A 19,851-nucleotide genomic window follows, 5' to 3' on the forward strand; every position below is an offset into this window, starting at 1 on the left:
ACTCAGGTAGCTTGCTTTGAGTCACTATATTTGTTAGATCAAATTTGAAGCAATCTAAAACCGGCTGCAATATATTTTCACTGATATCAACTGCCCCAGTTTCGCATTTATTTCATGTGCTCTCACTGTCAAGTGGACCCAAGTGACCTGTACACAAAATTACATCAGGTGTTCAACTTTTTCTATCTAGTCTTATTGAGAACATTTTACATTTGTTTTCAAATCAGCTTTACAATTTTTTCCCGTTTTGAAAAGTGTTCTTGCAGACGCGCGCTCTTCAGTATTCACACTTAATTCTGTAATTATGCTAATTAAGTTCAACAGCTTTGTTTGAGGTCACTTAGGGTCGCACTATCATGCTAATATGACAACCTTTTCACAAAAATAAACGAGACTAGAACACTGTAACAGTAAATTCCGCTTTACTTTATTTCTTGAGCCGAAGGCTGGCATGTACACAGCATCTACGTGGCAAATGAAATAGATTCTCAAATACACCAATTAAATTGCAATTAAAGGAATACATGGGTAGCTAAAGGTAATTGAAGTTTTCCTTTTTTACATTTTTCAGACCAAAAAAAAGCACTAGAAGAGTATGCAGACCTTGTCGACAAGAATATTTGGATATTGTTGAATGATATAAAAGCCCCCAATGATAATCTTGACCAACTTAGCAACATTTCAATTCCCTGACAAGTCTTGACAGCTCTAAGTGTAAAGGAACAATTACCCAACAGCGGCTCAAAATCAAAGCGGCCTCACAAGCAAACAGCTCTGATGACAGAAAGTCTACACCAAGAAGAGGAGCCCTCGCCAAAGAAAACACAAAAGAGAAAAGAGCTGACTTCAAAAGATGGTAAAAGACAATCGAAAAAAGGTTTAGCCAAGAAAGCTGAAGAAGGATCTGCTATCCTAGGTGGCATAGAGATACTAAACAGCTTACTAGTACTTCAGACGAATTTTCCTTCCAGGAGCCAGGAATCCACAGCTTTGCAAAATAGTCAGCTATCCTTAGTACGATCATCCCCAAATCTGAGTCAGCTACCATCAATACATACTACTCCACAACAGAGTCAGTTCCCCTTAGTGTTGCCCTCAGTGCAATGGCCTCAACAGAGTCAGTTGTCTGTGTACAATTTAGTGTTCTACAACAGAGAGAGCTGCCTGTAAAATCTGCTCAACCCTCAAACCAGCTGCCTGTACATTCTGTACCACAATACAAGCCAATTCAATCAGTTCTGCAAAACCAGCTTCCTGTTCAGTCTACTCCACATCCTAACCAGCTGTCCGTACCATATACTTCACCCTCAAACCAGCTGCCCGTATACTCTGTACCACCAAACCAGCCAATTTAATCAGTTCTCCAAAACCAGCTTCCTGTTCAGTCTCCTCGACATACTAACCAGATGTCCGTACCATCTACTTTACTCTCAAACCAGCTACCTGTGCATTCTGTACCACCAAACCAGCCTCCCGTTCACTCTACTCCAGTACATCCTAACCAGCTGTCAGCACAATTGACTCTGCCTCTTAACCAGCTGCCCTTGCAATTTCCTAATCCCCAAATCCAGTTGCTATCTCCTAACCCACCATCAAGACGGTCATCGACGCGATTACATAATGACTATCCGCACATTTCCAGTAGGCACGACACAATCCACAGAGACTGTGGCAGATCAAGTCAACGATGCTTCCCCTCAAGCTATAGTGGCATTGAAACAAGAGTACAACAAGTTGATAAAAGAAAATGAAGACTGCATGAAAAAGTGGCATCTACGTGTTATCCTGCTAAGTCGACACCTAATAGCGATTATTGTGATCTATAGCTGCAGTATAAATTAAGCCAGACATTATGGGACAAATATCTGAACAACAAACATCTATTTCCTGAAGACCTAAAACAATTATTTTCATAATAGTTTTCATAATTATTTGAAAGTTGCAACAGTGAAGGAGTTGTAACTCAGTTAGATAAATGATTTATCTGTCCAGCGACAACATATATAGTTTATAGTTAAGATTTTAAGGAAAACAACCAATTTTTTAAGTTTAAAAGACATGTTTCGACATTTTTAAACTTAAAAAATTGGTCGTTTTCCTTAAAATCTTTACATGTCTGCTGCTATCTAGACCTTATAGTTAGTTATGTTTACTTGTCTTCCAGGGTACATGGTCTTTGATTACCAAAATTTGATGTGCCCCTGAGATGAAAATCAATACTTCCCTTTTGCGCATGTTTCCTCATACAATATCTATTTATGTTAAGTAGTAACTATATTTGCCAAAAAACACGAACATCAAACCTTCTATCCTCAAAATTTTCGGCTCTAAAAGTCGCCTAAAGGGCGTCCGCCATCATGAAAACTTGTTCCAGATGAGCATGCAATTTTCCAGCGGACTCGTTGGTTGTGACGTCAAAGGTTTCACATTCATTTGCAATTGGTCGCTGTTTTAGCAGCTTTTGTATCGCTGTTGTCTGTTTTGTGGTGTTTTTGTGAAATGGCTTGTGTCTCCAGAGACAAAATTTTGGATCATTCCTTTGAAAGTGCTGAGGAACAGTCTTCTGAAGCCTCCAAGGATAGCTTCCATTCAACAACTGATGACTTTTTGCCGTACGATGAAAACTTGGAGCCGATGGCAAACGAACAAGAAGCAGCCGCTTATGTTGAGCAAGTTGCCTGGGAAGAAGAGGAAGAAGAGATTCTTTGGAGCAGGTTTTCCGGGGAAGAGGGGGTAGAAAGTTGGTCTGCATAACTATTTGTTATATTTTTGTCACTGATAGATGGAAATCTTACTTATGTACCGTTCATTTAATTTTATAGAAGAAAGTGCTTACTTGGTGATTTTATGCAGAAATTAATTTGCTCATAACGCTTGGCTGCACATGGCTGTATATATTCAAGCGGCATAAACGGATCTTTTTCAAACCATCACTCTAAATTTTTCCTGCCTCTGTTTTAGGTGCAAATGTTCAAATTGTTCGATAGAGTTTGTGGTGAAGCACGAAGAGTGTAGATGCTGCATGGAAGTGATCAGATGTGTTGAAAGGATGGAGGAGTTAGAGAGGCAAGGCGACTGCATCACTTCGCTTCGCGGCTTCTCTGATGTTTGTTTAAATTGCTGGGTGCTACACACTGCGGGCATAGGCATTAAAACCAAGAATAAGAAGTCCTACACAACCATGTTGGCTCAGGGCAACCCTGCTGAGCACGAGTAAGTTCTGTCTCAAACGAACTTTAAAAGTTTATTATCTGTAGCGTCAAATCTTCTTATTTAAAATTCACACTGAAGCTGTTAGTTAATCCAGTACTTCCTACACTATCATCGTAACAATTTATATAGTACAGTGGAATCCCGATTTCTCAATCCTTTGATTGAAACTCCCAATAACTTGAGCCAAAAATCATTTCACATCCCTCAGTCTTTAATCCCTGATTTCTCGCACTATGACTAATCATCCGCTTGCTACATGATTCAGATAGCGTTCAGTTTGTTTGTGTATGCCAAACTATTTGAGGTCATTCCGTGGTGTCATTTAACAAAAACGTTGACATTTTAACATGTTACCTTCGGGTAGTTTTAGAACCAATCCCATATGCCATCTGTTGGGGTCATAGAGGTTTTTAGAAGGTACGTTATAATTTCTTGGCTTTGGATGGCGTTCACTTAAACAGCAGGGGGCAATATAAACTTTATTGCAGCCTTGGGGGAACAATACTCAAGTCGTTGAGGTTTTTTGCTAGTAATGGGACACGGTAGTGTTTTCTTTTAAATCAGAGCTGTTTTGTTTTGCCAGTTCCTTTGATGTCATTGCCTTTTGCGCAAGACACTGGCTGCACTCTATTTTTATATTACACTGAGTATGTGTTAGCATCTACAATGTCTTCAGCTGTTGTAAAGCTTTAATTTACATGACATTGGCAGCAAATTCTTTCATATGACCGATGGGCTTCGGCATTATTTCACTTATTTTGCAGTCAGATGCCATTTGAGTGTACAACCCATATCCGGCTCCCCTTTTTTGGGCGTGCCCATTGCACTCGGCTTTCTGTACTTGCCCTATTATACTGAAACTTGGCTTAACCTACCTTTTGTTATAGACCTGAGAATCCTTGCTAGGTATATTTGAATAATGTTTATATTGATTTTGCTCAGTGTTTTATCTGCCATCGCATGATTCATAGTTCCCCAGCTAAGCTCCCAAGTTAATGAAATATTGTAAGATCATTCGAGACATGTCAACCAAACTGGGTAACTGGTATTTTTATGAACAGTTTTGTTACACAAGACCGTCCACCCCTTATCTGTATCCTTGGGATGTTATTCATTGGGAACTATGGCTAAAGGCAGTCTTGAATTTTCGACCCAAACCACAATTTCCCATGCTGCTGGTCAAATTGTTGGTCCCTCCAACGCTTTACCTTTAAACTTTTAACTTTATTGAATTTGTTGCATGTAAAAATAGAAGAAAAGAACATAGCATCAGCAACTGGAGCAGAAAACAGGACGATGTCCCAATTGATATTCAACCCCAATAAATATTAACAGAATATTTCGTTGTTCCCCTTTAGGCATAGTTCCCAAGAGGGGAACTATGCCTTATACATCATTTATCATACCCCCATGGCTCATTAGTAAATGATTGTATTCCCACCGATTGCTCCTCAGTCCATTACGCGTCGATTAACGATGCCATATCTCTCATCAAAAAGACAGGGGCTGGTTGTTTTATGGCAAAACAGATGTCAAATTAGCCTTCCGAATAAGACAATTCATCCCAGTAATGACTACTTATTGTTAGGCATGGAATGGCAAAATCTCTATTATTTTGATTACTGCTTATCGATGGGCTGTTCTTCTTCATGCGCTATTTTTGAAGCTTTTAGCACTGCTCTTTAATGACTTGCCATGAATCATTTCGGTGCTTCCGGCATGCTACATATTTTAGACGACTTTTTGTTCATCGCCAACAGCAAACAGAAATGTGAAATTGACTTAGCTAATTTTCTTAAAATGTACGAGTACCTTGACGTCCTGTAGCACAGGAAAAAACGGTCCGTCCTGAAACCGTTTTAAAATTCAAGGGTATCATCCTTGACTCACTGACACAGGAGGCCAGGCTGCTAGACAATAAACTTCAGAAATGCTGAATGTTGTTACACACCTTTTATAAATGGTGCAAAGTCTCTCTTACAGACGTGCAATCCTTATTGCCAACGAACCAGCTGAGCGAAGATGCGAGGCTGGCAGGGCGGCAGCATTATAGAGCTATGCAAAAGTACTGTGCAGGCAGAAAAAATCTCAAGTGATCAAGAGACATGCTTGTCAGGCAAGATTCCTGAGATTCCAATGACGTAATGGAAAAGAAGTTGATTGTCTTACAACAGACCAATGGCAGTGCGCAGAGATTGTGACGTCAAGCCTGTATGGTTGTGATTGTCAATGCTCAGCAGCTTTAACATTCATTGAGTGGAGTTGTGATCAAGTTTAAGGTAAGAAAAACATAATTTTGACCTGCTTTTGTAAGTTTTATTTGTTTTTATTTCAATTCTACCTGAGTGTACTTTAGTTAGGTGCCACTGTGGTATATTTATTGAGCTAGCAAGCTCAACAATCGGCGAGCAAGCCAAAAGAGTACTCGGCCACCGTGCCAAACTCGGCCAGTGTGCCAAATTCGGCCAGCGCGCCAAATCTAGACACTTGTTTGAACTAATATTCGAATTAATCTAGAAAGCATTCGCCAAAACACGCTTTAAGGTGCTACTGGAGGCTAAAGTGACCTTATTGGATTAAAGTAATTTTTTCTTATATGAAAGATCACTGAAAATGAAATCTACATGTGAAATTTCAGATCTCTGGAGCGATTCATTTGCGAGATATAAGCAAGAGAACTTTTGTTTCTATGAGCTGTTTAGCAGGAAAAAAGGACAACATGTTGGGATAATTATGGTTCTACCCTGTCATCAGTCTACGTCACTACGGAGTCACATGAGAAGCGCATGCGCGTTGCTGATCAGTGTGCTTTGCGTTTCGCTGGCAGTTTCACGCTGTGAGTATTTTTAATCCTTTAATCTTTGCAAATCTAAACCATCGCCGGGTTTTTCCACCTTTTACATACCTGGAGAGGAAGGTAAGGCTAAAATTGGATACTTATTGTACTTTTTCTTCTACAGCTCGAGCGATTCCTTTCCAAAATGTCTAATGAAAACACAGAAGCGTCGGGCACCTCCGACGGCTCTCCAAGCATGGTAGATTCACCTAATCTCAATAACCGAGATCTTGCGTTATCTCTAGATAACACAAACAGCAACATGGGGAAAATGGCTAGTCTTTTAGCTAAATTGTGTGAAAAGCCAGTCCCTGACGAACGCCCACAGGGCTTAAAGCGACAGTCAACATCCGCCGTATCGGATAATTCAGACTCTGAGTCTGAAGAAAACTCCCACAAACGACGGCGTCATACTAGTCTCTCGGATGATAATATTAGTCTTCACGCTAGTGATGATCTGGACGACGCAGATGACATTAAAATGCTCACCGAGTGTTCAAAGGCCACCGGCCAAAAAGAGCGGGAAATTCCCGCCAAGGAGACAAAGCTCCTTCAAGACTTTGCTAACAGCCTTGACGAGGATGACGCCACCGGCGACAAAATCCAGCAAGAGCTGGCTGATATTGCACTAAAACGATGGGGCAAGAAGCTGTCTTCTGACAAAATTAAAAGTTTCTCAGACAAATATAAACAGCCTCAGAACTGCTCTGACATAAAGGGTATAAAAGTCAACCCCGAAATATGGAGCCAATTAAATGCCAAGAAAAAGAAAACAGACCTGAAGATCTCAAATTTGCAGCAGGTTATCCGCAAAATCACTTTTGCGACGTTACAAATGACCAATGTGCTTATTCAAAATCCCTCTGGTTTAGAAAACAACAAAATAATGGCTAAACAAGTTGACACCATTGCAATGCTGGGACATGTAAATACGCAGTTGGCCCAGCTGCGAAGAGATGAAATCAAACCATCAATGAAAGCGGAGTACTCTGCTATTTGCTCGGCTGAAGTGCCCATCACTAGCCAATACCTTTTTGGGGACGACTTGGCGAAGCAATTGCGAGATGCCAAAGAAGCGAGCAAAATTAGCCATTCCTTTACATCCTCATCTAAGAATGGTCTCTTCAAAGGCAAACAGCAAAGTTCAAAACAACATGCCCATCATTCTAAAGGTCCTAGAAGAGATTTTTTATGGAAAGGCCAAAACCGGCACTACAACAAGAAAAAATCACCAACCACCGACAAGAAATAATGGAACAATTGCTTCAAATAAAGAACAGGGTAAGTGGCTTTGGAAATTTCTTGCCCAACCTGGTGAATTATTTACAAATGTTATGCAATACATTTCAGGCTGGGCAGGTGGCTGCTCATTTTGCAGCTTGGAGGACCCTTACTAATGACAAAATCCTATTATCGGATGTGTTGGGAGCAGCAATTGAGTGTACTGCCACCCCTGTTCAACACAAGTTACCTAAGCAAATCTTCTCAGAACATGAATATCCCATTGTTTGTCAAGAAGTGCATAAATTACTTGAGAAACGTGTCATCACAAAGGTGTCACCTGTATCTGGGCAAATTTTGTCCAATGTATTCCTTCGTCCGAAGAAGGATGAGACTTATCGACTCATACTAAATCTCAAAAGGTTTAATGAGTCAGTTAGTCATTATCATTTTAAAATGGATTCACTTTCTACCATAACAAAACTAGTTACCCAAAATTGTTATATGGCTTCTGTTGACATGAAAGATGCCTATTACTCTGTCCCCATTCGATCTTCAGATCGAAAGTTTTTACGCTTTATCTGGGAGGGGGAGTTATATGAATTTACCTGCCTTCCTAATGGATTGTCGTGTGCTCCCCGTATATTCACTAAAATTCTTAAGCCCCCTCTGTCTACTCTGCACAAACAAGGACACATAGCTGTGGCACATCTTGATGACCTTTACCTGCAAGGGCAAACCTATGAGAAATGTGTCCAAAATGTTATAGACACTACCGTCTTGCTGGACAAATTAGGCTTGGTTGTGCATCCAGAGAAGTCTACTTTCATACCCACACAAGTGCTTACTATCCTAGGGTTTGTAATAGACTCAGTAGAAATGACAATACAACTGACCAGTGAGAAAGCCACTAGTTTACAAAATGTCTGTACTGAGTTATTAGAAAACTCTTCCCCTTCTATTAGGGAAGTAGCAAGTGTTATTGGGAAAATAGTTGCTAGCTTCCCTGGGGTGATGTATGGAGCTCTTTACTACCGATACCTGGAAAAAGATAAATCCCAGGCCCTTATTAGAACAAAGGGTAACTTTGATGACTTGATGTCTTTGTCCCCTCATGCTAAATCTGAATTACAGTGGTGGATTCAACATGTGGGAGACATGTACAATGTAATCAACCACCCACAACCCCAGCATCAAATAACAACAGATGCTTCCCTTAGGGTTGGGGGGCAGAATCTGCAGGGGTGTCCTCGGGAGGAAATTGGTCCCATGCAGAGTCTAAACACCACATCAACTATCTGGAAATGTTGGCTATTTTGTTGGGGCTCCAAACCTTTGCTAAAGACAAGAGCAACACACATATCAGAATAATGTGTGACAACACTACAGCAGTTAATGTGATTAATCACATGGGAACAAGCCACTCAGATTCTTGCAATTCGGTCGCTAAGGAGATCTGGGAGTGGTGTATAGATCGCAAGATCTGGCTTAGTGCTGCACATATTCCTGGAAAACAAAATCTTATTGCAGATTTTGAATCCAGAAGAAACCAAAGAGAATCTGAATGGAGGCTTGACAAGGCATCACTAATTTGTGCTCTTGAGAGGTTAGACTTCAAACCTGATATAGATTTGTTTGCCTCTCGTATAAATCACCAGTTCCCAGATTGTGTCTTACAGACCAGACCCCGAGGCTATTGCCATCGATGCGTTTAGCCTGAGTTGGTCCAACCTTAATTTTTATGCTTTTCCTCCGTTTAGTGTTATTCCAACAGTGCTGAACAAGTTGATGACCGAGGGAGCACAGGGGATTTGTGTGTTGCCAGATTGGCCCACACAACCATGGTACCCAACAGCTCTCCAGCTACTCAAACAGAAACCAGTGTATCTAAAAGCCAGGAAAGACCTACTCCAGCTGCCAAGCCATCCCAAGGAAAATCATCCAATCTGGCACAAGCTGAATCTCCTCGTGTGTCACTTATCAGGGAGGGACTAAACAAGTATGCTTTATCACCTGCGGCAAAAGATGTGCTAATGGCTTCATGGAGGGAAGGCACCTCCAAGCAATACCACACTTACCTTAGCAAATGGAATCAATACTGTCAGGACAATAGCATCAATGTTTTTCAGCCTGGAGTAACAAATGGCATTGAATTTCTCGTTTTTCTTTACAAATCAGGCTTAGGATACAGTGCTGTAAACACCGCACGTTCTGCGCTCTCTTCAATATTTGTTTTGGAAGACAGAGTAAAATTCGGAGAGCACCCGTTAGTAGCTCGCTGCATGAAAGGGATTTTTGAGTTAAAACCAGCTTTGCCCAAATATACTGAAATTTGGGACGTTAATATTGTGTTAGATTATTTGAGAGCTGCTGCACCCTTGAGATCCTTATCTCTTAAGCAGCTTACTCTAAATTTGACTATGTTACTCTGTCTCACTACGGGACAGCGTGGACAGACTATACATAAGTTTGATGTTAATTACATCCAAGAAATGGATGACCGCTACAGAATAACTATTTGTGAGAAACTGAAACAGAGTAAGCCTGGGCGACATCTAGCACCCATTGATTTAATTTCTTTCCAAAGTGACAAGAAACTTTGTGTGGTTGAGCATCTTAAGGAATACTTACAGCGCACAAAACAGTTGCGAGAGGAGCACTCACAGTTACTGATAAGTTATGTTAAACCATTTAAACCGGTATCCAAAGATACCATCTCCAGATGGGTTAAGCAAGTGTTAGAGTCAGCCGGGATTGACATTAACAAATACTCTGCTCATAGCAGCAGAGCTGCATCAACGTCCAGTTGTAAGGCCAAAGGTTTAAGCCTAGCAGACATCATGAAGAGTGCAGGGTGGTCTAATTCTAGTACTTTTGCGAAGTTTTATGATAAGCCTGTCGTCACTGCCTCAGCTAATTTTGGCTCCGTGCTGCTGAATCCAGACACACTTTGATCTGTGAAACTGTATTTTCTTTTTCCTTGTTTGGGAATAAAGTTTGTTCACTGTTATGAGTTGCTCGTGATGCAGGACTTTGAAGTCTCATGTGACTCCGTAGTGACGTAGACTGATGACAGGGTAGAATTATCAGATTAAACGAGACTTACCTGTAAGTTGAAGTTTGATCAAGATTCTATCTTGTCATCAGTCCGGAACGAAGGAGTCACATGAGAAGCGCATGCGCGTTGCTGATCAGTATTCAACGTGAGTGGTGCAGGAGAAAATAGGAACGAAGGACATGGGAGGGGGGGTACATAAGGGCATGTGACCCCTTCGTTCCGGACTGATGACAAGATAGAATCTTGATCAAACTTCAACTTACAGGTAAGTCTCGTTTAATCTGATAATTTCATGCTCGCATGGAATTTCCCAGAGAGTATAATGTTGACAGATCTGTTAATAATTCTTGCTTTCATTTGAAAGCTGAGACCGCTCTTTTAGAATGGAAATAAAACTTTGGAGCTGAGTATTGACATCCTCTTTCATGCTCTACCGTCCATGTGAACATGGAAGCCCTAGAAGCTGCCTTTTGAGAACACAAGTAAATATGGAAATTTTTCACATGATTTTGACTGAACTAGTTGTGTTTGTGCTATTTTGAATGAAAAGAACCAAGATTTCTATATTTTCATTTTAGTTTTAATTGCACACTGATAGGCCTTCACCAAATTTTGAACAGAAGGCAAAATGTTGACAAAATGCCAGAGGCATGCTGCTGGCGAGTGTGCCGCCGCTTGTTTAGCATTCTTTGGGTAGGTGGAAGGAAACCTTTGTTACCTTACGTAAAAACACTCCCTTACTAATATTTCCTCATGCTGATTAATTTGCCTATAGTTGTTTCTTTTTTCTGCTTGAATTTCTGATGTGGTCCAAGGTCCAGCCACGAGGCATTTTTGTTTGAAAACTGAAGCGCAATTTAGTTTCCCCCATCCTGCATCGATAGATAACTAATTCTATGCCAAAAAGTTCGTCGCTGTAGCAAAATGCGTAATATTGTTGAGCTTTGTGCCAGATTCAAACCAATCACGATTTGCAAATGAAGGACAATTATTTCTTTTCTCGGCGTCACAATGCGTTTATGTTTTGCATTGATCTTGTTCACTCTTTGCTAATTTTCCTTTTTTGTCCCTTATGACGGAAATCACATCGGCGGGGGGAGTTTCGGGGACGCGCAAGCTCCACCTATGTTTTCCCCACATCCCTAAAGGAAGCAGTGAGGGAACTTATTGACGAAAACCTGAGGGACTACCAGGACCCTGAGGGAGCGGTGGTAAGGATCATTTGTATTTGCTTTGTCATGCAACCTTTCGACTCTAACAGAGTTCAGTAGTATAATTTGAAAAGGGAAATGGGAAGGGGGTTGAGTGTGATAGCTGGTCATGTTAGATTTTGTAGTAATGTGATTCTCAACATTTTCTTCCTTCGGTTTACCATGTCACCTTTGATGACTTGTTTCATGCAACCTGGTCTAAGCGATAAAATAAACAAATAAATAAATAAACAAAATAACAATTCTAGAAAACTAATATTTTTTATTATTATTTACAGATGTACTTGTATTTCCTAGTTTTTTTATTAACCTGTTTGCCAGTAAATAAAAAAATTGAATCATATCAGATGTGTTTGTCAACTTTTTAAGCAAAAACCCATTTAATAATGATTAGTATCTGTTGTTTGTGATATTTTGAAATTAGAAAATGATAACTGACATGAGCAAAGGTGGGAAAAAACATTTGAAATTGGCACCACAAAAAGAAATAAAATACAAGTTCAAATTCTGCACCCCTCCCAGCAAAATTAAAATTCGACAGAGGGAGTCAATTGTTGTAAGTTTCATTTTGGGAACACTGGTTATGAGCCCATCAAGCTGAGAAAAACATTTATTTGCCAGTAAGAGTTTCTCAAGATGGACAGCTTTCAAAAGAGGCAACTAGCATTTGTTCCTTGACACCTTTCTATGATGGATATGTAGTGCTTGTCACAATGATAGAGGTGTGGATTTCAGAGATAATTTTTTTTTCAGTGTACAGTGTGCACACTAGAATTCATGGTATTATTACTGTCTTTTTCTCAGAGGGAAAATCCAGCATTCAGTATTGATGAAAATACAACACGGTAACAGTGTTCTTTTGCTCTTGACCACTACACTCTTTTGTTGAATGGGCAGTCTTTATGGCTCTTTCTCAGATGGGTTCTGCTGCCACACCATTTGCATTTTTCCCCCCAACTTCCAGGTCAACTCCTTTGGGGGAGGAACTGGTGCCAACATAGGAGGAGGTCCTGCAGTTCCATCTGCAATAGCTGTTTCTGTTAGCAGCGGGACTTCTTCCTCATTACAAGTTTCCTCTCCATCTTCATCACCATTTGTGTGTCTGATTTGGCAGTTTTTTACGTGCTTCTTTCTAAAATAGCAAAGTCAATAAAAGTATATTTTGTTTCCATTTGTTCCAACTAAATGTGGTGAACATCTAGTCATCTTTACTTCACTTTTGGCAAATAACCCATATATATCACTGCACATTTTAACATAAGTTTTGCTTTCTTTCACAAGCTCACAGGATCAGTCAAAGTACAAACAACAAGTAGAAATATACAGTAATAATATAAATTGAAGCATCTAAAAAGAGAAAAATGGACATATGTTTCCTGCAAGAGTAGTTTTTGGCTGTTGGAATAAATACAAAATATTATTACTTCTGTAAAAATTACTATACAAATATTTTAGACATTAATTTTGTGTTTGTATTTTGCATGTTTTTTTGGTACAATAGTTTATGCAGTTTGATTTGTGATATGAAAGTTTTTCTTTACCTTAGTGCTTGTTCTTCTGTCCTGTTGATTTTCAATTGGACCCGCTTCTTTTTTCCCTCTGTAGTCCTTTTTCTTTCCAAACGTTTCATTCTATCTTGATTATCATTTGTACACTGCCAAGAAATAAAAGACAAATTTGTCACTGTTATGTAATAATTTAGTGTATGTGTAATAGAGCAGAACAAAATGTCTGAGATGATTCACTGATTTATTTATTTAGCATTATATCACACATTCATGAAATATATAAGGCACTAATATTTTGCCTGTACAAGTAAACGAATCAGAACACTTACCATTTCTTGGATGCCATCAAGCAATGGCAAGCCCAGTCTTGAATACAAATCCACTATCCACTATTTCAGCCCACAAATATGTTAAATTCAGCCCAAAACAAAGCTCACCAATACGTAAATTTAATGTAGAACCTTGACCTATCACGTCTCCCACACACATAAGTTCAGTTCAGATATTTCAGTGCTCATACAATGCTCACGGTGCTTATTTACTACCTCTCAGACTGTATTTCCCTTCCACACAGCGGCAAATCGTGCGCGACATAAGTGCAGCGCGACAAAAGCTCTATGCTGCCTATCCAAAAGAATGCAATGCATGCCAACATATAAGCTCTGACTACATCATCGCTTAAAACTAGTTGAACTTCTGTTGTGTTGCAATAACGCAATACATTTTCTTGCTCAGGAATTAAAACAGTTAACATATTGTGTTAAAATTGTGAAACCTCATTTTCTTGTAGCCAAGCCTGGCGATGCTTTGACAAACCATCCTCCTTCAGGTAAGGCAAATGTTTACACGGGAGCGGCAATTAGCGTGTTTCCGGCTGGACAATCAGATCGTTTCAAGAAAGGCGACGTCACATTACGAGCTGCGAATAACTCTTTCATTAACACTTACGGTTCTCAACAGTTAATCCTTGATTTCGGGCTCCCACGCCCCCTAACCTGGCGATTTCTGGTAGCTGATGTGACTCAACCTATTATTGGCGCTGATTTTCTGTTACAACACAAATTGTTAGTGGATCTGGACAGACGACACCTTATTGACACGAGAAATGGGACGAGTCGAAGCAGAACCTTCACCGTGCCCCACTCCTCACCTTAATTTTCTTTCTACTCAGCCATCCACTGGTGATCCTTTCACATGACTCCTGAATGACTTCCCGTCATTGACAAGCCCTTGCACCAGCGATACTCCTATTAAACATGGTGTTGCCCATCACATTGTCACCGAAGGCCGACCTGTCTTCGCACGACCACGGTGTCTTTCTCCTGAGAAATTGGTTGCTGCTAAGGCTGAGTTCAACAAGCTACTTGAGATGGGAATCGTGCGCCCATCCTCCAGCACATGGGCCTCTCCACTCCACATGGTCCCAAAAGGAAATGGCAAATGGCGCCCATGCGGGGACTACCGCAGGTTGAATGACATCACAACTCCTGATCGCTACCCCATTCCACATATCCAAGATTTTGCGTCCAATTTGGCTGGTAAAACCATCTTTTCCAAGATCGACTTGGTTCGTGCCTACCATCAGATTCCTGTTACCATGGACGACATCGCTAAGACGGCCATTATCACTCCATTTGGTCTGTTCGAGTTCTGCCATATGCCTTTTGGCTTAAGAAATGCTGCCCAGACCCTCCAGCGGTTCATTGACGATGTATGTCGTGACCTGGACTTTGTTTTTGTCTACCTGGATGACATCTTGGTTGCTAGCTCCTCCCTCGCTGAACACCTCCAACATCCTCAGACCCTCTTTCAGCGCTTATCGGACCACAAGCCTCTTACCTTTGCACTTCATTCCAGTGCTGAACGACATTCACCACGACAAGCGCGGCACCTGGCCTTTATTTCCGAGTTCATGTCAGACATCCGCCATATCGAAGGTCAAGCTAATCGTGTCGCTGATGCACTGTCACGCAACGTCCTTGCCCTGGAACAATCCCCAATCGACCTTGAAGCCCTTGCTTCTGCTCAAGAACTAGATGGGGAGCTCCTCAAGCTTTCAACCTCCTCCACTTCATTGCAGCTTGCACAGGTTCCTCTTTTGCACACCGGACGAACTCTCCTTTGTGATATCTCCCAAGGTCGTCCCCGTCCTCTGGTGCCCTTAACGATGCGTTGAGCCATCTTTGACAACCTGCACTCTTTGTCTCATCCGGGCATCAAAGCCTCTCGTCGCCTCATATCCGAATGGTACATCTGGCCAAATATGAAGCGGGACATCGCCTGCTGGACCCGTACCTGCCATGATTGTCAGCAATCCAAGGTGCAACGGCATGTCAAAGCCCCGCTGAAGGCCTTCACCCCACCCAACTGCCGTTTTGAAAGTATTCATGTGGACATTGTCGGTCCCTTACCTCTATCCAAGGGCTACACTTACCTGTTCACTTGCATTGATCGCTACACTCGCTGGCCTGAGGCAATTCCGATGGCTGATGCCACTGCTGAGTCCTGCGCTTCTGCTCTTCTGACGGGCTGGATCTCGCGCTTTGGTGTACCGACAACGATAACCTCTGATCGGGGACAGCAGTTTGAATCGGATCTTTGGCATTCCCTAATGAACCTTCCTGGTGCCACATGTCTCTGCATCACAGCGTACCACCCACAGGCGAATGGTCTTGTCGAGAGGTTCCACAGGCACTTTAAAACCGGCCTGAAAGCACGATTGGCAGGTAGTAATTGGGTTGACGACCTCCCTATGGTCCTTCTTGGAATTCGTGCCACCCTCAAAGAGGACCTGTCATGTACGTCCGCAGAATTGGTTTATGGCACAACACTCTGTCTGCCAGGCGACTTCTTCTCTGCCCCTACTATCGAGGACCCATCCTCATTCGTGTCAAGACTGCATTCTTCCATGCAGCACCTCCAGTTTGTTCCTATGAGATGGCATGGTCGTCGTGATGTTTATCTCCCTCCTGACCTCCATACAGCTACCCACATGTATGTGCAGCGTGACAGCCACAAACCTCCACTAACGCGCCCTTATGATGGTCCCTTTCGGGTTCTCCGCCGTTTTGACAAACACTTTACCCTGGACATTAATGGCAAGACCAAGGAAATCACAGTTGAGCATTTAAAGCCTGCTAAGCTGATGGATGATGCTGATCCTATTGAGCATCCAGTTGAAGTTTCTGCTCCACATTCTCCAACACTTCCAGATCCTCGAGAGAACACTAGCACTCCAACTCAAGTTCATTCTCACCCACCCACCTTGACCCAAGCAGGCCGCCCAAGTCGTCGACCAGTACATTTCTCGGATTATCTCTCAGACTGGTAAGGGGGTACTGTGGTGCTCCCAACATTCCTTGCGTGACAGTTCTAGAACATTCTTGCGTTACCATAAGACATTTAGGTCTTAGAGGGGGATTTAGCAATACCCTCAATTGTAAACACGTGCCCTTGTTGAGAAAGTCGTTGTTGTTCGAGTGCTGAGTTGTTAGCAGAATAAACGGAGTTTAGTTGTTATTAGTGTTCGTCTGTCTTGAACGCTAAAATGTCAACTGGTGCAAGGGGAATTTTGTCCTGATGTCCTTTGTAAACACAAGCTGGCAATGGTCTGGAGTTCTCCCATCCTAGAAACCCGCAAGTCCATCTTATATGCCATCTGTAGGCAACTGCTCTGAAGAATCTAAAGAATTAATAAACAAGAACTGCAAATCAATAAACGCTAAGAGCCAGACATGCTATTCATACCAGGAATTTTCAATTTTCAGAGTTGATACTCTCTAAAATGTTCAGAGAAATTAGAAAGATATGATATTGAGACTGAAATTGTAAACAAAGAGTGCCACTACATACAAATAGGCTTTTAAGTGCCTCTACTTGTGGGAAAAAAATCAGAATACAATAAAATTGAGCATATCTCTGTTGAGCCACTGAGCATGTTCCAGTCAGATGTTTTGCAATCCAGAGCCAATCTCTGAAAAAACTTCGAAAAACAGTACAGCAATATAATACTTTGTTTCGCTGCCAGAATTGCAACGATAGGCGAAAAAATGCTTCAAAGCAGGATAACGGAAATGATGTATGAATCACACTAAAAAAACTTTCAACTTACTCGTTCTCCAATTGCCTAGCCTAGCAGCAGCAAGTTTTCTTGTTCTTATCACGCAGAACAGGGCCGTCTTGCTTAAGAACTGCCATGTTGGTCATCGCCAGGTAATCTTTGCGCTGGGTAACACATTTAATTCTCTCCATGCTGCCATCAAAGACTAATTGTTGAGGAGCCTGAAGTACTTCCCAACAACATCTGTATTCCAGAGCACTCGACAAATGCTCTGTAGTGCATTGGCCACACTGGCACCTACAAAATGTCACAACTTTGTTGAGTATAAAGCTTGTACTAAGTTGCAAGGTGAGAAATTTGCATGCGAAAACTCTTTGATCAGTTCACAATGAAACTTGTAATCTGTAGTATATTTAAGAAAGTATCCTACCATTCATTGATGGGAATTTCTCCTTCGAATCTAGCCCGAGGGATTGCTGGAGAAAGTACATCTTTATCCTCTTCCTTGTCATCTTCCTCATCACTCGAATGAGCATGAGGTTCGTTCTGATATGGCTGTGCGATTTGATTGACCCATGCTTATTAGACGGCATTTTGTTTGGCATATGCTAATTAGGCGGCATCCCTTTGTGCCCCATACCGACCTCCTTAACTACTCACATTGTCAAACACATCAACCCCAGGGGCAGTGTAAGTGAATCCTATGAAATTAATTGCGTTGTAACATTCCTCTTACACTACTGATCTACTTGTGTCACAAAGCCTACTGGGAAGTGAGATGCCAAGAGCATGAGGAACCATGGTGTATCAAAGTGGGCATCAAATATACATTTTTCCTTAAGAAAGTAGTCATGACATTTTTGTGCGGTGTCTTTGCCATTCTCCTTCCGTAGCTGCCTAGTGGTTATCTCCTTTTGGGGTATGTCATGAATGGGTCACACGGATCAATGTCGCGCCTTTTTATGATGTCAGCCACACAGGAGGGGAGGAGGGGTATCCCCTTTTTCTGGTTATAAAAAGAGCCTCCGAATCTTTATAACCTAGGGTTTTCTCAAATCCAGCAATGCCCCTGGTACCCCTTGTTGAAACTAGTTGACATTTATGTGATTCAGGCATCCCCCACTTCGTAAACTAAAGATTTGCACAAAAAATTGTTGTAAGTCAGAGAATTGTTATGATTCCCATATTTTCTCTTTTCATTACGCTTAGTTTTTTCAAGTCCAGCATCGCCCTCGGCACCATTGTTGAAAATAGTTTAAAAATTTTTTAATCAATAGCTATGATTCCATTAATAAAAAACTAAGGATTTTATGAAAAAAACATTAAAACATTAAAACATTGGTTCATGACATCCAAAAAAAAAGGAGTATCTCTAGAACATCAACCCCCACGATGTTACCAATGTAGTCCATCTGACTACCATCCCATCCTGCTCTCTGTTCAGGAATCTGTCGGCTACCCGAGTTGGGCCCAAACCGATGAAGAAAAAGCTCAATACATTTTGGGACCCTCATGAGCTGACGTCATTGGCATGTGACCAGCAAAAAGAAGGGGATATCCCCATTGACTGATGTCCAAGTTGACATAGTGCCACGTATCAAACGGTACAGTCTTGTCTTTGACAAGCGTGTGGTCAACCCCAACACCTTCCAGTCCTATCCGTATGGCTATGAGAAAAAAATCACTATTTTAGATGAAGATCTAAGTCAAGCCCAGGCAGCCGAAGAAGATGGATTTCCCACTTTGTAAAACTAAAGATTTGCAAAAATAGTCTTTTCCCACTTTGTAAAAAAATTTTTGTTGAAAAAAGGCCTCTTGAATCGCAAATGATGACAACAATGAGGGGCCCTCTCATGACGTCACCATTCATTTCCATTTGGGCCGTGTGAAAGCAGGTACCCAAAAGAACGTGGTCAGGTCCCATGTCTGCCATTTTGAATATTAGATTTCCCACAAACCCTCTAATTTTTACCTCATTATCTCTTACTATTTTAAAAGCAATGTTTGGTAAAGTCTCCTATAAGTGATTGCCCCTCATGACATCACACTCATCTAGTAGTCCACTATGACGTCCTCCCCATCCCAGACAGTGTTTGGTCCAAATCCCTTGACTGAGAGGAACCTGGACAAATTTCTGAGCATCTGCCATTTCAAATATTAGATTCCCAACAAACTCTCTAATTTTTACCTCATTATCCTTGCACCTCTTTTCCATTGCCCCACCAGTGCACCACTTTATGCAACTCAATTCTGTGCACTTTGTGATTTTCTCAAACTTTTATTTGCAGCCTGTGTCCTTGCTCACCTGAGGCCATCATGCTGGAAGTCTAGTGAGTCTACTAACCAAAAACAAAATATTGCATCCGCTTTTTATATGCTCACTAGAGAGGGTATCCCTCCTTTCGTGATACCAGGGCCCAGTGAGGAGGGAGGAGGGGGTATGGGGTATGGGCGGCAGCCATCTTGAATGGGGATAGCATCACCTTCAGCAGTGGCAGCGTTGCTGCCAATGCCTGTGAGGGTTTTTTGGTTTGTTTGTTTCTTAGCCCCTGAACCCTTCCCCCATTTGGTGACACTTCTCTCAATTTTTTATTGGCGGCCATCTTGAATCCATTCATTCACCACCCACTGAGACTAACCTATGCGACCCACCCACCAGGTTGGCTGCCTGACCCACCTGGCTGACGTCACAGAAAAGTCACGTTTTATTGAACTCATGTTGGCGGCCATCTTGAATAAATTAA

The 19,851-nt window shown here is 41.6% G+C and overlaps 2 protein-coding genes and 2 pseudogenes across 2 annotated transcripts; 3 read left to right on the forward strand and 1 right to left on the reverse strand.

The window, feature by feature from the left end:
• The window catches only part of LOC149110556 (uncharacterized), a 71,438-nt pseudogene that overhangs the window by 28,628 nt on the left and 22,959 nt on the right, over positions 1 to 19,851 (forward strand).
• LOC149110558 (uncharacterized) lies at positions 2,500 to 3,217 on the forward strand. Its single transcript, XM_089291090.1, has 2 exons — positions 2,500 to 2,744; positions 2,962 to 3,217. The coding sequence occupies exons 1-2, from the start codon at positions 2,500 to 2,502 to the stop codon at positions 3,215 to 3,217; spliced, it is 501 nt and encodes a 166-aa protein (XP_089147216.1).
• Positions 7,301 to 10,280, forward strand: LOC149110559 (uncharacterized). Its single transcript, XM_089291089.1, has 2 exons — positions 7,301 to 7,330; positions 9,031 to 10,280. Exons 1-2 carry the CDS (start codon positions 7,301 to 7,303, stop codon positions 10,222 to 10,224), a joined length of 1,224 nt encoding a protein of 407 aa, XP_089147215.1. The 3' UTR covers positions 10,225 to 10,280.
• Positions 16,567 to 17,781, reverse strand: LOC110047333 (uncharacterized; annotated as a pseudogene).

This window comes from Orbicella faveolata, unplaced genomic scaffold (assembly GCF_042242905.1).
Source record: "Orbicella faveolata isolate gen_17 unplaced genomic scaffold, um_ofav_v1 contig_24, whole genome shotgun sequence".
NCBI lineage: Eukaryota > Metazoa > Cnidaria > Anthozoa > Scleractinia > Merulinidae > Orbicella > Orbicella faveolata.